Here is a 26437-nt window from a genome sequence, read left to right as displayed (position 1 = left end):
AATTTAAAGGAGTAGTTCACTCTCCCACGTCATCCGTCATGTCTTTCTTTCTGCAGTCGTAAAGAAATGAAGGTTTTTGAGGAAAACATTCCAGGATGGTTCTCCATATAGTGACTTCAATGGGGTCTAAAGGGTTGAAGGTCCAAATTGCAGTTTCAGTGCAGCTTCAAAGTCTCGACACGATCCCAGCCGAGGAATAAGAGTCTTATCTAGCGAAACCATCGGATATTTTATAAAATAAATAAACATTTATATACTTTTTAACCACAAATGCTCGTCTTGCACTAGCTGTGATGCGCCACACATTACGTAATCACGTTGAAAGGTCTCGCATGCTCCGGTTCAAAAAGGTATACGGTAGGGGCGAAAACATCTCATTCTCTCCTACAACTTTAAAATCATCCGACATCGTTTTACCTTTTATTTATTCCTACCAATTTTTTTTGTAAAGGGTGTTTGACTCAGTCTTTGCACGTTCGCTTTGTAAACACTAGGTCTGTACTTCCGCCTATGTCACGTGTGACCTTTCAATGTGGATAAAAAGTATATAAATGTTTTTGTTTTGGCTAGATAAGACTCTTATTCCTCGGCTGGGATCATGTAGACCCCATTGAAGTCACTATATGGAGGAAAATCCTGGAATGTTTTCCTCAAAAACCTTAATTTCTTTACGACTGAAGAAAGAAAGACATGGATATGGAAGTAGAATAATGTCAAATGTTTTTGAAATAAAAAGCCTGTTGAATTGCACTACTTGAAAAAAAATAGGCATTGCATTAACCATGCTTGCATTTTAATGCATTGTATTTTTAGTGCTTACATTTTTATGGGCTGAAATTCAACATGGTTGAATATTTAAGCTGTGAATATTTCAATTAAAAACATTTCAAACACCTTTTCATTATTAAAAATTCAATAATCCATATTCACCTTTCATATTTCACTTCCAAAATATTCAAACTGTTTAAAAATACAACCAATAATATTCAACAGGCAATTTTCGGTCCATTTTATTTCGCTTTGCAAATTCGCTTCCACAAATTCAGTGGTTCAAATTCGACAGTAAATTCAACATTGACGTCCAGGAACTGCAGGAAAAGCAGTAGATTGCCGAGCATACTCTCCATCTGCTGTTAGTCTACCTCACCATCAGATGGTGCAAAAGCGCGTGTTGAAGACCAGCAACAGTTAGAACAAGTCATTCATTCATAAAACTCATTTACAGCAATGTAAGTGTATTTGTGATTATTATGACGGCTGTTTTATGTTAAATTCAGCGTCTTCACGGTTACTTTTCCTGTGTAGCCTTACTAGCCTATACATGCATCTTTCTCTACCGTGAACGAGATTATAATGTTATTCCCCGATGCGGATATACAGATCCAATGTTACATTTTTGAGGTTGACATAAATTTCTCTTGGTTGTTTAGTTGCCTTAACTTTATATTGTGGCGATGTGCTGCATGCAGGCTATTAGGGTTTCCCTCAATACTTAAGGATTCCCCTGCTGGACATATACAACGCTTAACGTAGCTTAATGGACTACAGTGATGTAAAAGACCAAACTCGCAGGCAAGCAGATGGACTCAGAATAACGCGCAAAGCTTAATGCTGAGCGTTTCCCAGTGATAGATTGGCATACAGATGGCTTGATGTTGGACATTCGCACATTTAGGGACCGTCTCTAAAGTGTGTACGACTTTGGTGTACACGTTTCTAACTCCGATAGCATTTGAATAGAACGACTTACAGTCATAAAACCAACTGTAAAGTGTTCATTTAGTGTCAGGCATAATGCGCACCCTTTGGATTTTTGATATTTATTCAAATAAATTTAAGTTTGCTATTGAAGTTAGAAACGTGTATGCCAATGTTGTATGCAACTTTAGAGACGGTCCCTAAATGTGCGAATGTCCAATGTCAAGCCAATTTTTACATTTAGTCATTTAGCAGAAGCTTTTATCCAAAGCGATTTACAGTTAAACTAACAATAGGAGGACAATATGCAAGTGCTGTGACAGTTTAAGCTAATGCAATACACGTATGCATACTATATATATATATATATATATATATATATATATATATATATATATATATATATATATATATATATATAATGTATGTATGTGTTGATTTTATGCCAGTATATCACGAAACGCTCAGCATGAAACTTTGCGCGTTAAGTTCATATTCTGAGTCCATCTTCTTGCCTGTAGCCTATATAATAGCCTACAGCCTACTTCCCTAATAAGGTGCAAGATTGGTCTTTCACATCACTGTATCAACGGAAGGGAAATCCTTGAGTATGAGGTATTGAGGGAAACCGATTATAATCCTGTTCATGGTAGAGAAAGCTGATGACATGTAGAATACACAGGGAAAGTAACAATGAAGTTATTGAATGAAACATTAACACAGCTTTTGTGTGTTTATCATCTTTTCCGCATATACTGACACGGATAATCATTTTCATTTTATGAATGAATGTCTTCGTCAGCAACAAGCGCTTTTGCACCATCTGATGGTGAGGTCGACTAACAGCAGATGGAGAGTATGCTCTTCCTGCAGTTCCTGGACGTCAATGTTGAATTTACTGTCGAATTTGAACCACTGAATTTGTGGAAGCGAATTTGCAAAGCGAAATAAAATGGACCGAAAATTGCCTGTTGAATATTATAGGTTGTATTTTTAAACAGTTTGAATATTTTGGAAGTGAAATATGAAAGGTGAATATGGATTATTGAATTTTTAATAATGAAAAGGTGTTTGAAATGTTTTTAATTGAAATATTCACAGCTTAAATATTCAACCATGTTGAATTTCAGCCCATAAAAATGTAAGCACTAAAAATACAATGCATTAAAATGCAAGCATGGTTAATGCAATGCCTATTTTTTTTCAAGTAGTGCAATTCAACAGGCTTTTTATTTCAAAAACATTTGACATTATTCTACTTCCATACATGGACATCTTGGATGACGTGGGGGAGAGTAAATAATCAGGAAGTTTTAATTCTGAAGTGAACTACTCCTTTAATGCATCAGTGTGATTGGATGGCGGCATGTTTACCGTTATAACAGGCCCAGTGCAGCGGTGTGAAACCACAGTTGTCCTTAAGGACGAGGATGGTCTTTTGGATCTTCAGTAGGGCCCTCAGAACCCCGACGTGACCGCAAGCAGCCGCCAGGTGTAGAGGAGAGCGCCCCCTGCCGTCCTGAACCACGAAACTGGAGCCGTGCTGCAGCAGCGCCTCCACACACGCCTCGTGACCCATCACTGCCTGCGACACAGTCAAGAGAAGAGAAGCTCTTCGTTTAGATAGATCGTCATAAACACCGCGGGAGAGCTATTCCAACAAGCTATCTTTAATTAAGTGACACCCTAGACACAAATCTGCTTTCTTTCATCATATTCTGGGCTCAACTGAATATGATAGCAGATGAAGGCATATCTCCATTAAGACATTGGTGTTTGTGTGTGTGACTGACCCCGCGGTGTAGAGCCGTCCTGCCAGATTTATCTCTGGCCTCCACAAGAGCTCCTTTACTCAACAGTAGATACACACAGTCTGTGTGTCCGCCCAGAACCGCCAACATCAGAGGAGTCCTGACAACAACAACAACACACAATTAACCTATTCATCAGACTGACAGCATTCAAGCATATAGCGGAGACACAGAAGCTCTGACACTCACTGTCCCTTTCCATCACGTATATTGATGGTTGTTTGCTGATCGGCGTTATGGATGAGCAGACGCAGACACTCAGAGTGACCGTTCATGGCTGCAGATTGACCAAATCAAACACACACAATAAAATAACACACACAATCTGATCTGACCTGACACATCAGCTCATGTACCATCAGTCTCAATGAATGCTGTTCTTTTGAACTTTCTATTCATCCTGAAAAATCAAATGTATCAGTTTCTACAAAAATATGAAGCAGCACAACTGTTTTGAATACTGATAATAATCAGAAATGTTTCTTGAACAGCAAATCATCATATTACAATGATTTCTGAAGGATCATGTGACACTGAAGACTGGAGTAATGATGCTCAAAATTCAGCTTTAATCACAGGAATACATTACAGTTTACAATATATTCACATAGAAAACTGTTTTTAAAAATAATAATAATAATAATATTTCACAATATTAGTTTTTACTGTATTTTTGCTAAATTCAGCATTGGTGAGCAGGAGAGACTTCTTTCAAAAACATTTTAAAAAAAATCTTATTTAGGAAACTCACTTAGGAAATCTCATTTATTAGCTACTAAGTGCCTCAAACAAACCTGTATATGTAAAAACAATTATATATATATATATATATATATATATTAAATGGTGATCAGACGGTCTGAAGCTGAGATTAGTGTCTGATATCATAAGTGTGTGTGTGTTGTTGTTGACCTGCGGAGTGTAAGGCGCTTCTCTTGTGTGTGTAGTCCTTCAGCAGCATTGACGCGCCCTGATTGATCAGAATATCCACACACTCCACGTGACCCTTAAACGCAGCCAGACTCAGAGCTGTGTGACCCTGAGGCGTCCTCACGTCCAGATCCAGCAGAGACTGGACCAGAACCTCAAGAGCATGGTGGTGACCGTGATATGCCTGCCAAAACACACACACACACACACACACACACACGAGACGTTTTAATGCACTGACGCAGACTTTTGACTTGCATGTTATTGCTGACAATCAAACCTACACTTAGACTATTGAACAATGTTATTTGGTTGAATAGTTGTTCATTTTGGTTATTATTAATATTACATGTAATTACTTAGAAAACATTTGTGCCTTTTATTTATTGAACTTCCTTGCCAAGAGAACAACAACTAACTAAGGCCAAATAAATAATAATTATATATATATATATATCTTTGTGTGTGTGTGTGTCTATATATATATATATAATATTTCAATATTATTCTACCGAGCAGGAGATCTGGATCTGTAACTCACCGCTAAGTGTAAAGGGCTGACGGGAGGCTGGACGTCTGTGTCGTTTAAGAGACTTGATGCAGACGTGTTCATCAGCTGAAAATATACATGCATTCATGGCTTTATGAAATTACACAATTTAAAACAGTTAAACAAAGGAATGAGGTGAAAAATTATGATTTTTTTTATATACTTGAAGACATGAAATGGCATTCAGAATGCATGCAATTTAGAGAGAGAATACATTTTATTCATCAGAATGATATTGGGCCAAGAAATGTTAGGCTATAGTTATTAATTACTATTATTATTCATTAATAGTATTTATCTCCAGTCTTTGCTTGTTTATGTCAACAGAAAATGGTTTTGAAGGAGAAAGGTATTACATTTTGATAGATTATGAAAGAATACAAAATGTTTTTCTTCATGCACTGATGAATCACGTGATAAGAACAGAAACATTGATCAATACAGTACACAGGGTTACTTCTGAACTTTATGTGGCCATCAGAGGGCAGCACTGGCCAGACCGTGTGTCGTTTAGCTCAATCCACACAGAAATACAGATACTCACCACATCTAATGGTGTTTCGTTGGCGATCTACAAAATAAAACACAGAGATTAACCCTGAAAACAGAGCAGTGTTGAGGAGTGTTTAAGCTCACTGTGTTTAGATGATGAACTAACCAGCTCCAGACACACGCGGTGACCGTACGCTGAAGCGTAGTGAACAGCGCTGTATCCGTCTTTATCCCTGAGACCTGGATTTGCATCATTCCTCAACAGATACTCCAGACACCTGACAGAGAGAGAGAGAGGGAGAGAGAGAGATCAGCTCAAACATTCACTGAGTGCAACAGACAGAAGTAAAACTCCATTCATTTTCTCCATAGAGAAATAGATTTTAATGACAGACTTACTGTGAGCTCTGAGGTAGTTAAACGATGGTATGAGTTCTTTATTTCACATTTTATTTTAACAGCGCAACAACTACATTACCCATGATGCTGTATAGACAATTCCACCAATGAGAGTCACGGTGAGCAAATTGAGCCAATAGAGTTCAACAGTTGTGAAACTCCATTCATTTTCTCCATAGTGTGTTTACAACACAGTCTTGTACCTTTGACTTACTTTTTCCGATTTCCAAATTCCGATCAAATTGGTAATGTTGTGATTCACCTCGTGGCTGGTTGGCTTGGTTCATGGCTTATACCTCTTTAACGAAGACTCTTTTTTTTTAATTGAATGAATGTAGAAAAGGACCTTTCAGGGAATGCCATACACTCCTCAAAATACTGTACATACTATATATATGCTGATTTTGCAATACATTTTAAATATGTTCCTGAAGGAATAATCGACAACTTTAAATGAATAGTTTTATATAATCACCATTGTTTTTAATTTGATTATGTCATACGCAATGCTTCATGGGATTGTAGTTCGTTCCCTCACTAAAGCCATGAAGTACACAGTTTTTCAGATTTTCAAATGCTATTTTGCTTCGAATCAAAGTTTGTAATGTTGTGATTCTCCTCATAGTTTTTTGGCTTGATTCATGGCTTATAACGCTTTAACAAAGACTTTTTTTATCTCTGTGCTAAAAATGTGTTCAAAAAACTACTTCCGAAACAAACGTAGCTGAAAAAGCATGTGTGCACAATGCACTCTATGGCACATTAGCTCATATTTGTGAGATATCTGTGCACAGCAAACACATTTTCTGTGTGCCTGTAATACCCGGATCGGATGACCTAATACATTTGCGGATACAGTATGTGCAACTAGAGCACATTACTTAATGTGTCTCCGTATCCCACAATGCAGTGCGCTTTACTCGACCTTCCGTTTCCAGTGTGATGAATGTCAGTGTGTGTGTGCTGATCACCTGCCGTCGGAGTCGGTCGCAGATGTGTAGTGTATTGAGCTACAGCCCCGGACGTCCCGCTCGTTCACACTGGCCCCGGAGCCCACCAGAGCAAACAGACACTGATAGTTACAGTTAGCAGCAGCGTAATGCAGCGCCGTCCTGAGAGAGAGATAAATCATACATGATAAACACATTCCTCCTGCAGGATTCACTGTGATGGGAATCTGGAGGAGAATATACAGTACATCCCAGGCTGCTGTAATACTGTTTTTACAGTATTTTTGATCAAATAAATGCAGCTTCTTTCAGAAACACACACATACAAAAACCTTTTGATCATCTAATGTAACTCACCTCCCAAATCTGTCTTTCCTGTTAAAGTCCGCACCTGTGTTGAGCAACAGATTTAAACACTCCAGATTCCTGGAGAAAAGAAGGAGAGACGGGACCATAAAGCATCCAGGCCACAGGGGGAGCCGATGAGCCAATCAGAGAGAAGACTCACCCTCCAGCAGCGGCCGCATGCAAACACGTCCTGCCAAAGTCATCCGGCGTATCGACGTCAAAACCTGAAGCAACAGATAACCATTAATCAAGAGCAGAACACAAATGCACTTCACAGAGAGAGGGAAAAGTGTGTTTACAACAGCAGGAATCAATTTTAGAACTGCTGATGTAAAGGCATGGATTAACATTAGCCTTTATGATCAGAGTTTGAAATGAACTTTTTTACCCACCGGCCAATTTGGCTACAAATTTTTTTATTTACCAGAAATGAACCAGATTAACTATGTCACTGCAAAATCCAAATTTTACTAATATATAAGTGTAATAAAATTTGGATTTCATATATTCATTTCTTATTCAAACAAAATCCTGTCATCCAGCATCTCTTCCCTTCATCTTTCATCCTCATCACCATAAGGTGTTTTAGGTGGACAGATCAATACAGTGCAAAGAACATGTAGGATGTTGGAAAATAACAATGTCTTTTCTGTTAACCAAATGCTTTTTAATCGTCGCTATTGGTTCAATGCAAATGAACAAGCGTGCCGTTATTTGTTGCGTAATGACGGTCATGTTCAAGTAACCCAGATATGCACAGATTCTGCGTAATACGCTCTATTTAATTTATCATGATGACTCACGAGTAGAGTATTTGCACTAAATCTGCGCAGATTTGGCTTACACAAACTTCCCCAGCAAAGTGAGTAAATATAAAAACATGCCAAATTGGCTCGTGATTTGACAGCGTTACCGCGTGACAGGTTAATTTCAAACCCTGCTAATGATAAATGTGTTTCACCTGAGGACAGCAGTTTCCGGCAACAGTCTGAAAATCCGCTCAGCGCCGCCAGATGAAGCGGGAACATGCCGTGGATGCCCCGCCTACAGGGGCGGAGTCACAGTCACATGATCAGCATCAGCTCATAAATCAGGCCTTAACTATGTAAACACATGTCCTGTCACTCACTTTGCCGTATCCGCACCGTTGGTTATGAGCGTGTTGACGAGCAGCTCGTGACCGTATCGAGCCGCTATATGAAGCGGAGAGTTTCCGTTCTCATCCTCACAGTCGATCTCTGAGCCTACGAACCACAAATCAGAGAATGAGGAGAAACCGGAGAGGAAGACACAAGAAACAGCAGAATAACAACACACTCACCGTTCTGAATGATGGCCTGTGATCTGGAGTATCGCCCGTGAATGGCCGCCATGTGGAGAGGAGTTTTACCATCTTTACTCTGGAAAATAAGTAATATTAGTATTATAGAAGTATTAATTTCTTAAAAAAAACAAAAACAATCTTACGCACCCCCACAGTTTAGAATGGTGTAGTAGTTAGAATATTTATCAGAAATATGCAAAACAGAAGCATTTCCACAAGTGGTTTTGGATTGCATCACGGTATGCTTGTAGCTATGTATCCATACACCTATTTTTATGCAAATGATGGGATATCGCATAAAAAAAAAAGGCTGGATGGAAATGCCAAGATATGCATAAATGCTTATAAAAAACATGCGCTTAATTGAGGCAGATATTTTGGAACAATGGGAACACATTTACAGAATAAACTCCTGCGCAACAGAAGACTCTGTGACGTTGCCTGAACAGAGGATGTGATTGGATAACTGGAATAACCAGTGGACCAATCGTATCACTGCGTCTCACATATTTAACCACAAAAACGAGTTCTGTGTGAACCATTGAGAAAAGTGCCTGACCTTGTGGTTGACGTTGGCCCCGTTGGCCACGAGCAGCTCCAGACACAGCGCCCCCTGGCGGGAGGCAGAGGTGAAGTGCAGCGGAGAGAAACCCCTCTCGTTCACCTGATTCACTTCAGCACCCGCTTCTATCAGCTCATTCACCACCACGTCCTGCCCGTTAAAACACGCCAAGTGCAGAGGACTGTTTCCATACGCGTTCGGCTCGTTAATCTAACAGAGACAGATCATTTGGTTAATGGTTCAACAGTTATTTAACACTTAACTGGAATAATAAACCATAATAATAAAGTTTTACTGTGTTATTGATCAAATAAATTGCTTTGGTGCAGATTAAGTAAATACAATTCCAGTTCTTAAATGTCAATAATAATATTTTTATAGTTATTTTGTATAATTATATTATATTATACATGCTTTCTGTTGGATGACTAAAATATTAATAAACATAAATCCTTTTACAGCTGAACACTACAGTAGATGATTTAAATGAGTCATGACATGGATTTTTTATTATCTGAATATGTTCCTTGAGGTTCACTTATACTGTTAATAAAGTTACTTGCACAAAAAAATATTTTCAACCTTCATTCTCTGTCTGAAATGATCAGTTTTTAAGGTGCGGCTCCTTTAAGGCTTGTCATGATTGGCTAACGTCAGTGCATAGTAAACAGTACCAACGCCCAATCGCTATTGCACGCGAGTGTTTTGTAAACCTTATCCATAGAAAAAGCATTATGCATTATAACATTAGGGTTTGTGATGCAGCTTCTGTCAGATCCAATACAGTCGGCTGTTTCAACAAAAGTTTCTTTGTGAACTCTTCATTTCACTGTGCCTCAATTATAAAACAATCTGCAGTCAAATGCTCCGAACAAACATATAAACTCTTACGGAAACATATAAACCATCCACTTGTTCCTGATGCTGCTAATAAATGCTTTGTTTATAATGAGGAGGACATTTTAAGCTATGAAACTTGCAGGATCATTTAAAGGTACAAAGATCTTTTATGTGTCAAATGATCAAGGCAAATTTGATTTCTCATGTCATGAACCCTTTAAATTATTTTATAATGTAAGGAAAATAACAATGTGAGTTCTATGACTAACTTGTGTAGGGTATTTGAACATTTGTAGCTTTGGCTAAACATATGGATTGTGTTCTCTGTATAAAAACAAGCACAGTTGACGTGACGACCAAGAGGCGGAGTTGTATGTACGTGTGGGCGGGGCTTACTCACATCAACACCCAGATTCAGCAGGTATTTGACCACGTTGATCATTCCACTGGAGGCAGCGGCGTGAAGCGGAGTGTATGATTTCTTATCCTTACAGCAAAGCTCAGCACCATGAGACACCAGGAACTTCATCACCTCTAAATGACCTGAGACAGAGAAGGAGTGAGTGAGTGAGTGAGTGATTTCAGATCAATGACAGAAACATGTTTTCTGTTTGTTCTGATGTTGATGTTTTTCACCCATGTATGCGGCCCAGTGAACAGCTCGTCTGTCCTTCTTATCAAAAGCATTGATGTTTGCTCCTCTGGACACAAGCAACTGAACCATCTGCAATGACAGAGAAACTTTCACAGACAGATTTCACATGCACACATGTCTGATCTGATGATTTTAGCTAGAGTCATGATGGGAAGTACAACTTAAAATGCATTTAAATGCTCCAATATGTTCCAAGTGTCATTTTAAATCCCAATAAAATTAAATTCATGTTATTTGACTTTGTTTGGAGACCTGAGCTGTGTTTGAGATCGCCCCCTATACCCTCATTCACTACATTATTCCCCTAATATAGTTCACTTGAAGGAGTGAATGAAAACGAGTGAGTGAATTCAGACACTGAGTGTGCCGGACGGGCTGCCGCTTTTGCATGGTTTGCGCTTGCCGTTTAATAATAATTTGAAATGTAGCAAACTGGCGGCTCCAGTAGTAATGAAAAGATTTATCTTGAACTCTGGAAACTAGCATGTACAAACCTTAATTAAACAATTTAGTAATCAATTAAAAATGTATGATATTACACTGTAGCCACATTTGGAAGGATGGATGGATGATTCAGCAGCGGGCGCCATCTTCTGGTCAGGAGCGGGAATTCATTCTGCACAACCCTCAGTGCATTATGGGTATTCTCTAGCCATTGAGTGTGCATTGGTTGTACACTCATTATTGTAGTGCATTATGGGATTGAATGAGTGCACTCGATAATGTCCACTATGGTTACGGACACCATTACAAATGGCTGTCCCCTCAAATAGTGCTGTATTTAAGGTATGGGATTTCAGACACAGCCCTGGTTGTTTTTCCCTAGCCTGCCTGACTGATCAATAATATATCAGCTTTCGGGTCATGTGTCCGCTAGCGGCACTCTAGACAGACCTCAATCTGTTGATCTCAGTGAAGAAAGAAGATATAAAAGAGCAAAAAGAAGGGCAAAGTTTGTGGCAATTAATTGATTAGTTCTGAGGCTGTCAACTAGTCTTGGGTCACATGACTTTTAAGATGGTCTGACTTTGTTTGGAAAGTTCAAATATAAATATACACTAGCTTTCAATAGTTTGAGGTCCGTATGATAAAAAAAAAAAGGGGAAAAAGTCTCTTCTCCTCACTAAGGCTGTTTATTTGATCAAAAATACAGTAAAAACAGTAACACTGAAATATTACTAACATTTAAAAAAAATTGTATGTGAATATATTGTAAAATGTAATTTATTCCTGTGATCAAAGCTGAATTTTCAGCATCATTACTCCAGTCTTCAGTGTCACATGATCCTTCAGAAATCAGTCTAATATGATGATTTGCTGTTTAAGAAACATTTATGATTATTATCAGTGTTGAAAACAGTCGTGCGGTTTCATATTTTGTGGAAACTGTGACACATTTGTTTCTTAGATGAATAGAAAGTTCAAAAGAACCGCATTTATTTGAAACAGAAATCTTTTGAAACATTATAAATGTCACTTTCGATCAATTTAATGTGTCCTAAAAATAAATATATATATATAAACTAGTGAACAATAGCGAAGTCTGTAAAATGAGAAAAATACATTAATGTGAGTGAAATTTATATGATCAGATACAATTTTTCAGTATTTTGCATTGAAGCAAGTGAAATTTCTTATTTCACTCTGGGTGTGAATATGTCTTTTGTCTGTAACACGTTTCCCCTTTTCTTTAATTCTTTGTGTAAACGGGTCTCGTAACCTCAGCGATGATTGTGCAGCTGTTGATCTGTGTGAGAGTGAACGTCTGACCTCCAGGTGTCCGCTGAAGGTGGCGTGGTGTAGAGGCGTCCGTCCGGCGCGGTCCGACATGTTGACGTTGCTCAGCAACGGGACTAAAGCCTCGGCGCAGCGCACTGCTTTATGGGCCGCGGACACGTGCAACGGCGTCTGCCAGTTTTTGTCCCGCGCGTTGACGTCGGCAGAGTGTTTCAACAACACCTGGACGGCCTCCTGAACACACAACGAGAAAATGAATGAGCCTGAAAACCTTTGTTTGTTTTTATTTGTTGTTCTGTGGACGTGTCAACGTACCTCGCTACAGGAAGCCACGGCCCGATGAAGAGGAGTGAGCCATTTATTATCTTTGGCATTTACTCTCGCCCCTGAGAGAAAGGATATGCAAAATGAGTTGCAGTTATTAATGTCACAGTTGAAGCATGATATATGCAGCTTCTCGTAAGTCTGTTTAAAATAAACTCCCACAATCCTCTGGGATCACATCTGTTGCTTAAAATACAGCAACACCTGTTACTTTTACTCTGTCATTCATGAAGACAACTCCCCTTTACACACGTACTCACTGGAAGTCATTCAGGAAGTCACATGATGTGTATGTGTTTTGTAAGTGTGTCAATGGTGCAAAATCTAGAAAGGCTTCTGGCTGATATAATACACACACATGAGGCATTTTCTATTATATACTGTACACAAAGTCAGAATGGTGTTAGTGATTGCTAAGGGTTTCTAGGATGTTTAAGGGCTTGATATATTTTATTTAGGTGAAAACACATTAAAAATATGTTTTGGTGACACACTATCGTTCATAAGTTTGGGGAAGGAAAGATTTCTTTCCTTTTTTATTTTATTTTATTCAGCAAGGACGCATTAAATTGATCAAAAGTGACAGTAAAGTTTATAATGTCACCAAAGATTCTATTTCAAATAAATGCAGTTCTTTTGAACTTTATATTTATCAAAGAATATTGGAAAAAGAATCATGGCTTCTATAAAAATATGAAGCGGCATGACAGCAAATCATCATATTAGAATGATTTCTGAAGGATCATGTGACACTGAAGACTGGAGTAATGATGCTGAAAATTCAGCTTTGATCACAGGAATAAATTACATTTTACGGTATATTCACATAGAAAACAGATATTATACATTGTAAAAATATTACACATTATTACGTTTTTTACAGTATTTTTGACCAAATAAACTTAGTGAGTAATTAAACCTGCTTAGTGAAAAGAAGAGACTTATTTCAAAAATCTTGAACAAATCTCACAATCCCCAAACTTTCAAACAGTTTTGAATATCATGGAGTTGGAAATGATGCTTTGGCTGTCAGTAGATTTTGGGACATACACAAGAGGTCTGCATATTGAGCATATTCTTCTTTCAAAACAGATGATACAAAAGCATTGGTATATATATGTGGAAACGCCCCTTCATCATACCTGACAGGATGAGCAGCTCGATGATCTCAGCGTCGCCCAGGTACGCAGCAGCGTGAAGCGGCGTCCTCTTCTCACTGTCCTGAGGATTCACAATCACAGACATTCATAAAAACCACGTCGAAAACTCACATACAGGCTACAGCAAAACACAACATACACACTAGCGTTTGAAAGAAGTCTCTTCTGCTCACCAATGCTGCGTTTATTTGCTCAAAGATACAGTAAAAACAGTAATATTGTGAAATATTATTACAATTTAAAATATCTGTTTTCTATATGAATATATAATAAAATATAATTTATTCCTGTGATCAAAGCTGAATTTTCAGCATCATTACTCCAGTCTTCAGTGTCACATGATCCTTCAGAAATCATTCTAATATGATGATTTGATGCTCAAGAAACATTTATGATTCGTGCTACTGCTTCATATTTTTATGGAAACTGTGATACATTTTTCAGGATTATTTGATAAATAGAAAGCTCAAATGAACAGCATTTATTTGAAATTGAAATATATTGACATTACAAATGTCACAGTCATTTTGGATCAATTTAATGCATCCTTGCTGAATAAAAGTATTAATTTCTTTAAAATTATGCCTCTAAATCAAGAAAACAAATTCTACTGCAGCTCCAAAACACAGATCCAAAACAGGATGAAGCTGGTGGTTTTCCACTCATCTGCTGTTTATGCTACATCGAAAACGATAATTTTGTAATTCACCTCTTTATTTGCATGTGTTTTGTACTCCATTTGAAAGCTTTGCGTTTGATGCATGTGCGGTTTCAGCAGGGTGTGTGATATATGATACACACACACAATGGATTCTTGTGCATGGTGGCACAATGATGCATTTCTGTGTGTGATCCACACTGATCAATGCGGCCACAGATCTCTTGAGAGAGCATGCAGAAACATGAGACACACACACATTTTTCTGAGATCTTCTGCGATCACTGTAGCTTTAAACATTCCTCCAGATGCCCGAGTAAAGCTCCTTCTACATTTCCATCAATAAAGGCAATTACGAAAGAGCGGTAATCATTCATTCTCCATGTCATGCCACCCTGCAGGCTTCTGTTTTCCATCTGGTCTGGAATGAGAATGGAAAACAGCAGGCCAAGCCACACGGAGTCATGTGACCCAAAAGGGCATCACTGATTGGTTGCAGTCAAATGGGCGTCGCTCCAGACCAGCCCTGGCATTGGTGATGAAAACAGACTCCTCATTAAACAGAGAGCAGTAAAATAACCATCTTCAGTCCAAATGCAGGCTCATAACAGCGTATCAACCTCTCAGATGACGATCCATTATGAAACTAAAAGTGATAATGTATAGAAACTGCCAGTGTGTCCATTTCAGAATGGTTTCTAGGACCATCCATCACTGAGAGATCAATGAACTGGTCTCAATACCTGGCCAAATGCAATAAAGACTAAAAAGGCCCCATATACAGAGAATTTCAATGGGATTTAATGGGAAAGTTCACCCAAACAATAACCAGTAATGGACATTTACCTGTACATTGACATCTTCTTTCTTGAATATGAGAGAGCGGACTTCATCTGCGTCCACATTAAATATGGCTTTAATCAGAGAGGGCTGTGGAGAAATGAGAGAGAAACTAGTTAAATACAACACTGAAGAGAAACTTCATATTGATCAAAACTGAAATGATGGCGTCCGAGTTGTGTGAAGATGAAAAGAAGCTGAATGAATGAAACACTGTTTTGATCTATGCAGAAATGAATTCTGAGAATCAAATGTCAAGCGGCAGAAGAAAGGAAACCATTGATTCATCGAGACGCCAAAGAGGAAAATCCATTCAAGCTCAGGATGAAATAAATGTATTTAATAGTGTATGAAATCAGTCCTAACAGCATCTGTGACAATATGGAGAGATTCGAGAGTTAAAATGTCCCTCTGTGCTCAGTTACTTTACTTTAAACACAATCAATCAACCGTTTATACTGAGCAAATTATTAGTGAAAAATGTCAGAGGTCAAAAACAGGTCAAAGGAATACAGTATGATGGGGATGCATTAGTATAGAGATTTTGGGTAATATAGCCAATAATCATGTTTACATTGTAGCTGATAATGAGAATTAGGGATGCACGATATATCGGCTAACATATCGGTATCGGCTGATATATTTTCATTTTTAATGTTATCGTTATCGGCCCGATAAGAAAATCTGACCGATATATCAAAGCCGATAAATAATGGATTATTTTCTTCAGATGCGCACTGTTCGTCATCATGGTTTTGAATTGCCTGAAATATGATTGAAATCACTTAAAAATGGAAAATACAGTAAAGTGCAAGTCTGTCATATCGGCTACATCAGCTCGTTCACTAAAACTATAACATATATTTTTGTTAATTGAAGTAAAGCTGAAATAAATTAAAACAAATATTAGAAGAAAAACTTAAACTAAAAATTTTAATAAAATTAGAAATGTTGCCTTGGCAACTCATTTACTGAAATTACTCAAATGAAATAAAAACAAATAAAAACATAAATGGTAATAAAACATAAATGGTAATTCACTGTAACCAAACCGATGAAAATTTGCCATAAATATCTCATTCAATGTAATTCCAAATAAGGCCAGGCTACATTACAGCCACACCCTGTTTGGCTCCGCCCACCAGCCCGACCCTGTTTGGCCCCGCCCACCAGCCCGACCCTGTTTGGCCCCGCCCACCAGCCCGACCCTGTTTGGCCCCGACCACCAGCCACAACCTGCATTCTCAGGTGTCATTATTACAGGAAAGAGAGTAGCAGACATTTACTGAATGTACTCAGACACACACACACACACACAGCAGGTTTCCTGTGAATTCACCTCACAAACACATGAAGATGAGCAGCAGAAGGCAGACTTTGTTCTTAATAACAATGAAGGAAAGACGGGAGGGAATGCCATAAAAGAAAGAATGCAGGTTTCCTCTGTTCAAGGAAACATGGCTTGTTACAACAGCAAAAACTTCAGCCTGAAGGTCCTAAAAACGGCTTAGACCGGGTGCTTTTAACTATTAAAGGACAAAACCTGCCGGCAAAATCCACAGAACTGAGACCTGTCTGGTTCTGCCACTAAACTGCTGATTATCCTGCTAATATGTCGAGAGTTTCCATCCTAACACCTGCTGTTGTCACTGATCAAGAACACTTTTAGCTACACAAGATGCATTTTGGTCTGAAATGTGAGAACACAAATCATAACGCAAAAAAACATGTAGCATTCTCAACGCTGCTAGTGAGCATTAGCATAAAATGTGTTTCCTCTTTTATAAGCTTTTTTTAGGTGTACTACAGTCATGGTGGAGAAAGAGTTTTATTTTATGAGATACTGTTTAGATTTGATGAGTATGTTTAGCTTCATGAATAATGGCCTAGACATGTGAAGGTAACTGAACACAGTCAGGTCAACAACAACAACAACAACAACAACAAAAAAACGAACTTTTTTTTTAATGTTTATCTTTTATTAAAAAAAAAAAAAAAAAAAAAAACATAAATATTAGAAGTAAATTCAAACTAAATGTATTAAAGTTTTTAAAGTTGATAACAAAAAAAAATCTAAGATAATAAATAAAAAAACTATTAGAAAAAAATACATTTTAAAAATTACATAAGGTTTTTAAAGTTTATCTTTGATGAATGTAAAAGATTTATAATTATTCAAATTAAATATATATATATATATATATATATATATATATATATATATATATATATATATATATATATAAATTTGCAAAAGGTTTTTCAAATGTATCTTTCTTAAATAAAAACTAAAGCTGACTCTACTTTAGTGAATATCTTTTGACATGAATCACAAAGAGAGCATGAGGTTTGTTTATGTCTGCATTACAGCTGATGTCAGACTGAGGCCTGTTGTTGTTGTTCACACAGAACATGTTCTAGCATTTTACTGCAGCATTTTATCATTTTTGATGGACATCTTTGGCATCTCACGTTAAATTTGTAGAAACGCTGATGTCTTTTGACTGTAAGAACGTGTTAAAGCGTGTTAAGCTTGTGACATTTGCATCTGACAGCTGCGTTTCCGGCCAAAGGCCAAAGGTCACCAGGTCAGATGATCCAGGGTTTCCAAAGGAATTTTTGGACCTCAGCTGGCAACACCAAAGATCTCCTTACCTGGAACCCCAACCAGATCCGACTGAGACTGATGAACAAGTCTGTATCTGTCTCAGATAATAATGGGGACAGATCATGACATTCAACTACTAAAGCAACTGAATCATTTAGCTTTTCTACTCTTTCACACCGATACCTGCTGCTGTACACACACACACACACACACACACACACACACACACACACACACACAAACAACAGATAAACTATTATCATCATATCCTAATAGTCAAATCAGCCACCTCACCTTCTCGTCCTGAGAGGAATTCTGGGAAATGTGGTCCGGAGTGGCTTTGGAATGCAGAGAGGAAGGTTCATCATCTTCCACCTCCTCCAGGACCACGATACACACGCGACTCATGCGCTCCGACCGCATAGCTGCCTTTCACACACACACACACACGAGCGCTGCTCTTCACACAAAACGCCCCCTCGACGCGCGCGATCCGACAGCGATATTCAGGTCCGGTTCCATTAGTATCCGTTAGGAGCGTTAAATCCCTCTTCCAAACACACACATCCCAGTGAACAGGGAATTCCTTTATTCCTCAGAGCAGGAACATCAGCAGTGCTGCAGTGAGGAGATGCGTGCAGCGTCCTCTCTCACACACACACACACACACACACACACACACACACACACACACACACACACACACACACACACACACACACACACACACTCACTCTTTCACACTCACACACACACACACACATAACACACTGTGATCTGAGGACAATGGTGTGTGAGCTCCAGCCTGCTGAAACCTGCACTTTTACACATACACACACACACACACACACACACACACACACACACACACACAGATCCAACCCCCACCGACCGCAATAACACACCAGCCAACCCTGCTGCAGCGCGCGCGAGAGAGAGAGAGAGAGAGAGAGAGAGAGAGAGAGAGAGAGAGAGAGAGAGAGAGAGAGAGAGAGAGAGAGAGAGAGTGTGTGTGTGTTTTCTAATGAGGCAGCGAGCTTCCGACAGCACGAGCCTTTAACAGTGAAATATGATGCGCAGAGCTGATGGGACAAACACACTCAGGAACAGATCAAATTATTCTTTGTCAGGACGATGGACAAGGTCACTGTGTTTTGTTTTGTTTTTTTGTTGTTTGTTTTTTTACTTTAGAGACAAAATTGTTTCCAGAAGTGGGTTCAATCTGGAAAAGGCTTTGGGGATTACTATTTTTATTATTATTATAATTCTATAAAGGAAAGCTGTAACAGATCGCTATTTGGGTAGGCCTATATCTCATAAAACCTGCCAAGAACACATAGGTCATATTACACCTCAAAATCAAAATAATTTAAGTTTGCATATGGAATATGAAGCCTGATTTTAGGACAAAAAAACAAACATCCAGGGCTTTTTCAAGCACATTTAAAATTCTTGTTAATGTAATTGAAAAAAAGTTGATAAAAAAATATATATATACATTTTAAAGTAATTATGCATCTTGGTAGAATTTGTTATACAGAATTTAATTAATGCTGATTTTAATTCAATATTGAATATAATATTATTAGATAATTTCATTAAAGTATTTTCAGTAAGTTCATGTAAAACATTCAAATATATTATAAGAATTTTAGTAGAAAAATGTGCTTAACTGTCATAAATAATATCCAAATTAGGCCTAAAATAGGCTTCACTTTCTTTACACACATTTTTTTTGAGAGTATGTGTGTGTGTGTGTGTGTGTGTGTGTGTGTGTGTCCAGTCTCTCTGAGATCATGTCTGCTCTGTGACTTATCTTCATCTCATCACCCTCCTCTTCCTCTCTCTCTCTATCCCACAACAACAAACTGCTGACAGCCTGACACTCGTTAATGGAGAGATGTGCGACACACACACGCACGCACTCACACACACACACTTCAACTGTCACACAGAATTATTAATCAGATGTGATTTCTGCACAACACAGTGTTTCTGATTTGAGGAACCACACCGCCTAGCTCAAAAATATCCAAACTAATTCTGCCGGACTGAACACTAGCAAATGCACAGCAACACACTGGCAAACACTCACAACACCTCAGGTGATTTTCTTCAGACAAGGTAAAAATGTAGCAGATTGTTTTGATCAGAGTCTCCAGAACGCCTGATGACACTGAAGCCTGTAACAACAAGATTCAGATGCTCTGATGCTCTTGGCAGACGCTCTCCAAACAAATGACTGATCCAAATCATGCTTGTGTCAAAAAAACAAGACCATAAAGCGAGCATGACAGTCTGATAATCACACACGTGTTCTCTGAACACATTCCAGAGGTCAGGGATCTTTACTGTACTCAAGTCACGGGTTCACAATCGTGACAGTCTACAACATGCAACGCTTATTTGAAGGAGCTTTATACAAATAGTGTAGAAAACAGCAAAACTACAGCTTGAAGCCGTCACTCACTCACCTCACCTCACTCCACTCACTCACTCACTCCACTCACTCACCTCGCTCACTCACCTCACTCACTCACCTACCTCACTCACTCACTCACTCACTCACTCACTCACTCACTCACTCACTCACTCACTCACTCACTCACTCACTCACTCACTCACCTCACCTCACTCACTCACCTACCTCACTCCACTCACTCACTCACTCACTCACTCACTCACTCACTCACTCACTCACTCACTCACTCACTCACCTACCTCACTCACTCACTCACTCACTCACTCACTCACTCACCTACCTCACTCACTCACCTCACTCACTCACTCACTCACTCCACTCACTCACCTCGCTCACTCACCTCACCTCACTCACTCACCTACCTCACTCACTCACCTCACTCACTCACTCCACTCACTCACTCACCTCGCTCACTCACCTCACCTCACTCACTCACTCACTCACTCACTCACTCACTCACTCACTCACTCACTACCTCACTCACCTCACTCACTCACCTACCTCACTCACCTACCTCACTCACTCACTCACTCACTCACTCACTCACTCACTCACTCACTCACTCACTCACTCACTCACTCACTCACCTCACTCCACTCACTCACCTCACCTCACTCACTCACCTACCTCACTCACTCACCTACCTCACTCACTCACTCACTCACTCACTCACCTACCTCACTCCACTCACTCACCTCACCTCACTCACTCACCTACCTCACTCACTCACTCACTCACTCACTCACTCACCTACCTCACTCACTCACTCACTCACTCACTCACCTACCTCACTCCACTCACTCACCTCACCTCACTCACTCACCTACCTCACTCACTCACTCACTCACTCACTCACCTACCTCACTCACTCACTCACTCACTCACTCACTCACCTACCTCACTCCACTCACTCACCTCACCTCACTCACTCACCTACCTCACTCACTCACTCACTCACTCACTCACCTACCTCACTCACTCACTCACCTACCTCACTCCACTCACTCACCTCACCTCACCTCACTCACTCACTCACACACTCACTCACACACTCACTCACACACTCACTCACACACTCACTCACTCACACACTCACTCACACACTCACTCACACACTCACTCACACACTCACTCACACACTCACTCACACACTCACTCACACACTCACTCACACACTCACTCACACACTCACTCACACACTCACTCACTCACTCACACACTCACTCACACACTCACTCACACACTCACTCACACACTCACACACACACACACACACACACTCACTCATTAGGAGCTGGTTTGGGACCAAATGTTGCTTTGTATTTAGTGATATATTCACAGGATATTTACGACACAACAAAGTGTTTATACATGTTTTTTTCCACAATAACTCTGATAACTAGGCCGAATAATCAAGCTTGATGAATGAACGCAGGCCACACTACAATCTGAAGGGATTGATCAGTTACTTGTCTTCTTTTAATGCGTTTATAATTAACTACAGTAGCTATGTTCATATTGATGTTAGGTAATACTTTATCTAATGTCTCAAACAAATAGTGTTCATATCACATTAGAGTTAGATTTGTATTGCTATAAAGTAATTAATCCCACCAATTCATGAAAAGTGTCTCATTACATAAAAATCCAACAGCTGTTCAGCAGGTAAAAGTAACTTTAAAGACAAACCTTAAATTAACAATTAAACTCTCAAATAGAAAGTCTACAAATTTCTAAATATAACAGTAAAAATTGCTGGAGTTTACAATTAATTGTGACTGCAAAGCATTTCTGGAAGTGCAGGAATCTGTTGACTTTTTCTGACATAATGATGCAAGATACAGCAAAACATTTCCCTCCCTGAACCCTGGAGTCTAAAACTGAGTTATGAAATAAGAACTGAAAATGACTGAAGATGTTCTGTATCTAAAAACCCTGCAGCATTGAACAGTCCTGTAAGCTCCGCCCCCTGAGCCCCTGCAGCCAATAACGAGCTCCTCTACCCGAGACTGCAACCAATGAGAACCTGTCGTCACAAGCTGCCTGCCAGATACAGAATCTCATTACACACACTCTGACGGTTACTGTTATATGGCTGATTTTATCAATCTAGTCTGATTTGCCACTATGAAATACTGTTTATAATAAGTTCCAGTGCAGAACGGAACTTGAATCAAGAGAAATCAGGCATCAAAACAGGCTAGTTTCATACTTTTGAAACCTGCCATAGATAGACTTTACTGACTGAATTTGAATAAATCATTTGTTTAGTATCAGCGAATCAGAGGATATAATGTGCAGCTCTGAATGTGACCTTCACTGACCTCTTTAAAAACAAGCAGAACTGACAAAAATATCATGCTAGACACAAGCTATATATGAACTACAGGGCAGATCCGGATTTTTGCGTGAAACAGGATCTTTAACAAGGAAAAACGTGAAAGTTGTGTTTTGTATTAGAAGGGAGTTTGCAGGTGATTGTGTGTAAACTGTTTTACATTAACCAGCATTAAATGACTGTTATTAATAATGATTGATAAGACTTGAAAAAGTAATTAAACATGTTGGAACTTGTTTTAAGGCCCACTGAAGTGCTTTGTTCAATGTGTTGATGTGATTCCACTGAAACAGGAAGGGGTGGGGCATATCAAACAGCTCCTCCCCTTTTATAAAACAGCCAATAGCGTTTAGTTTCTATCACAGCTCGTCCAGAGCTGTTGAGTTCAGTAAAGCTGCAGTTTCCTCCTGATCTCTAACAGTTTCTCCTTCAAATCTCCATATCGCTTTAAAATACAGCATTCTGTGCAGAATTCAAACGAGTCCGATATGTTTTATGATCCGCTCTGTGTTTCGTGTCTCTGGACAGGAGCTGTGGCGGTTCGCGTGACACTAACGTGAAACCAGACTTCATTCGCCCCAATGGAAAGATTATTTACACTGTCTGAATCGTTCCCTGTCCCCTATATAGCGCACTGTGCGCCATCCAGCATGTAGAAACTAGTAAATGTGTGAACTAGAGGTGGGCAGATCGATCCTTGAGTATCGATATATCGATACTGACGTGGTATCGAAAAGGATCGATCCTCACATAAAAATATCGATCCAAATGTGTGTTTTTTTTTTTACCAGTAATTTTTTATTAATTTAGCACGCAATTCAGTGCGTAAAATAAGCTTCTAAGTGGAAAAATAAGCGAATGTTAGCGGATAATTGTGTAGGCTAGAACTTTTTCTCCTAGTCATCTGGATACAAGACGAGACCAATCAATCACAGAGCGTTCGATGCTGGTGCTTCGCTGAGCTCACAGGCCCAGTGCGTTTGGGAAAGCCTTGCTTAGATGACAGAGAAACAATCGGGTATTTTTTTTTTTAATAAACAAAGCAAAAGTGTATATAACGGTTCAAAATGTTGACGTCAGTAAGATTTTTTTAATGAAATTAATATTTTTATTCAACAAGGAGCAATGCATTCAATTGATCAAAAGTGACAGTCAAGGGTTTTACACTGTTAAAAAAAAACTACTTCATATAAATGCTGTTCTTTCAACTGTGTTCATTAAATAATTCTGCATCATGGTTTCCACAAAAAATATGAAACTGTTTTCAACATTGATAATAATAAGAAATGTTTCCTGAGCTGTAAATCAGCATATTAAAATGAATTATTAAAATGAATTATCATCATGACTGGAGTAATGATGCCGAAAATTCAGCTTTGATCACTTGAATAAATTACAGTTTAGTATGACATAGAAAACAGATAGCCTATGTTAAATTGTTATATTACAGTTTTTACTGTATTTTTGATCAAATAAATGCAGAAGAGAATAAAAAATCTTACAGACCCCAAACTTTTAAACAGTAGGCTAGTGTACAATAGTACTTTTACTATAATTAGGGTAGTTTTGTAAAAGTCACTGACTAATAATTACAGGCGAGTTGAGAGCACAAATCACAAAATATTTAGTAGTCATGAAAACGTATTCAGATTTAGCATATTAATGATGCATTCACCTCATAAATCATGACACACTGCTCTAGCACAGGAAAGTGCATACAAGTTCAAGTGCATGCTTTTAAAATGAAAAAGTATTGGTATCGGTATCGGCGATACTGACCCTGTATTTACTTGGTATCGGATCGATACCGAAATTTGGAGTATCGCCCACCTCTATGAACAAGTGACCGATTTCAGCGTCTATTTAAAATATAGGGGGCGGAGCTTCCGATTCTAGAGAGCATTTGATTGGACAGAAAATCTGATGAGAAGCTGAAATGATTCATTTTGGTGGAAGTGACTGTAAGTTTTGGATTGAATGCTTAGATCTTCTAAATGTGAATTGTGTCATTGTTTTGGAGCACTAGCTTATAGATAACAGTAAGGCTAACGTATTCATACTAAAATCCAAAATACGTCGCATTTTGATTTAATGGGGACTTTAAAAAGTCTCCGAATAGAGTCTGGATTTGATGATGTCAAACGCCCTCTAGAGGACGCGAGAAGCACAACCGCATGAGAAAAGGTGTCAATTCATGATAAACAGTGTTTACTGCAGGCCTACAAACAAACGCAGGGTTTTAGCTGTGCTGGTTTGATGGGTTTATAGGGGTTTTGGTCCTGCAGAACATCTAGACCAATGTAACCCAGTTCAGTAAGCAGGTTTTTCTTTAGCAGGTTCTGGCTGATGTTTCAGTCTTCAGTCTCTCTTTGTTTTCAACCAGCAATCAGCATGCAAACAAAGACTACGGCCTGCTGTTCTGACAGACAACCCGTGTGTGTTTTCACTCGTTTCTAACATCAGTCTCGTGCTATTATGACTATTTACAGAATCTCACAAATATCATTCATCTTATGAAGACTTGATGTTTTGCATGAACGCTTCTGTTTGTTCACTATCTTCTCCTCTGAACCTGATCTAACAGCCCAAAACGAAGAAAGTGGGAAAGGGTTTTATAAATGCAGGTTTGCTTTAGTTGCATGAATGATGCTTGATTTAATAAGCAGACTGCTGTTAAACTTTCTTTCTGTCAGTCATAAATCCCTAAGGCTAAGCAGAACTTATTTAATAACAATAACAGCAGCCAGAATTTGTCAATCACAGCTAATGATCAGATCAACTTGACTGTAAAATGGCAAATATTAAACATGACTGTTTGCTTCTAAAAAAAAAAGGCAATTTAAATTAACTGCAAAACAGATTTAAGACCATTAAAAATTTTCATAATAATAATAATAATTAATTAATTAATAAAAAATGTAAACGAAATGGCAACGTCAAAAAATATACAAATATGTTAATTTAGCCAAAAAGACCATTTAATGAAAAAAATATTAATTTAAGAAAATTTAAAATATAACTGTCGCTACACTGCCACCTTTTGGCACAGTTGTGTAACTTATAGAACAACTTTTGTTATGTCGAGATCACGAGAAAATGTAATTATTGAAAACAAGAAAAAAGTAATAATACTAATCCATGGCCTCTTAGGGCTTCTGTAACCAGTCAATGAAATGACAAATATAAATATACTATTTTTCTTATACATTCATTTAAATTTTAAATTAAAATGTTTATGTTGCAAAAAGTTAATGTCCGTGTTATCCTATTTGAGCACTACGCACATACTTTAAGGGTATTAGGGCCAAAAAATGTAATGCTAGGTAAACAGAAAAATTAACCCTTTAATAAGCATAGAGTGCATTAATGCAACAACGCATCATTAGCAGCAACAGACCCAATGCTGAACCACTGAAACCTGCGATTGTTAAAAGCTTAGCCTGTTGTTTGATTGCCACTTTCGAAGCAGCACAGCCTGAGATGTGAGCACAGGTGAGGTGAGGTGATTCAGGTAACTGATGATCACAGACCTGCTCTCGGATCCGCAGCAACATCTTCTTTCTCCTCCAGCGCCGGAACTCATGCGCAAATCAAGCCGGACTGGCGCTTTAAAAGCCTAAAAGAGCCCGAAACATCTCAGACAGCCGCGGGAGAATGTTCTGCCACACATGCCAGGGCTTGAGTTTCCTCTCCTCTTCCTGAAATAGACAAACACAAGCGGCACAAACACA

At 38.7% G+C, this 26437-nt stretch overlaps 1 protein-coding gene across 2 annotated transcripts in view; it reads right to left on the bottom strand.

The window, feature by feature from the left end:
* ankrd28a (ankyrin repeat domain 28a) overlaps positions 1-26437 on the bottom strand; it is a 31445-nt gene extending 5008 nt beyond the window's left edge. The window contains exons 1-21 of one of the 2 annotated variants that reach the window (XM_082187275.1): positions 26237-26437; positions 15285-15368; positions 13763-13841; positions 12612-12682; positions 12330-12530; positions 10541-10628; positions 10305-10447; positions 9062-9274; positions 8500-8578; positions 8308-8422; positions 8140-8222; positions 7339-7402; positions 7188-7256; positions 6852-6992; positions 5648-5759; positions 5534-5560; positions 4981-5055; positions 4422-4623; positions 3699-3786; positions 3492-3609; positions 3073-3283 (exon numbers count right to left, since the gene is read on the bottom strand). In XM_082187275.1, coding sequence (XP_082043401.1) covers positions 3073-3283; positions 3492-3609; positions 3699-3786; positions 4422-4623; positions 4981-5055; positions 5534-5560; positions 5648-5759; positions 6852-6992; positions 7188-7256; positions 7339-7402; positions 8140-8222; positions 8308-8422; positions 8500-8578; positions 9062-9274; positions 10305-10447; positions 10541-10628; positions 12330-12530; positions 12612-12682; positions 13763-13841; positions 15285-15368; positions 26237-26260 — 2287 coding nt within the window. In that variant the 5' untranslated portion in view covers positions 26261-26437. Of the gene's footprint in view, positions 1-3072; positions 3284-3491; positions 3610-3698; positions 3787-4421; positions 4624-4980; positions 5056-5533; positions 5561-5647; positions 5760-6851; positions 6993-7187; positions 7257-7338; positions 7403-8139; positions 8223-8307; positions 8423-8499; positions 8579-9061; positions 9275-10304; positions 10448-10540; positions 10629-12329; positions 12531-12611; positions 12683-13762; positions 13842-15284; positions 15369-18180; positions 18744-26236 lie in introns of those variants that run through there. The other variant, XM_082187274.1, reaches the window with a different exon arrangement.

Source organism: Leuciscus leuciscus, assembly GCF_965113295.1.
Source record: "Leuciscus leuciscus genome assembly, chromosome: 12".
NCBI classification, from domain to species: domain Eukaryota; kingdom Metazoa; phylum Chordata; class Actinopteri; order Cypriniformes; family Leuciscidae; genus Leuciscus; species Leuciscus leuciscus.
Note: the sequence above shows the minus strand (reverse complement) of the source record. Positions and strands in the feature narration are given on the sequence as shown.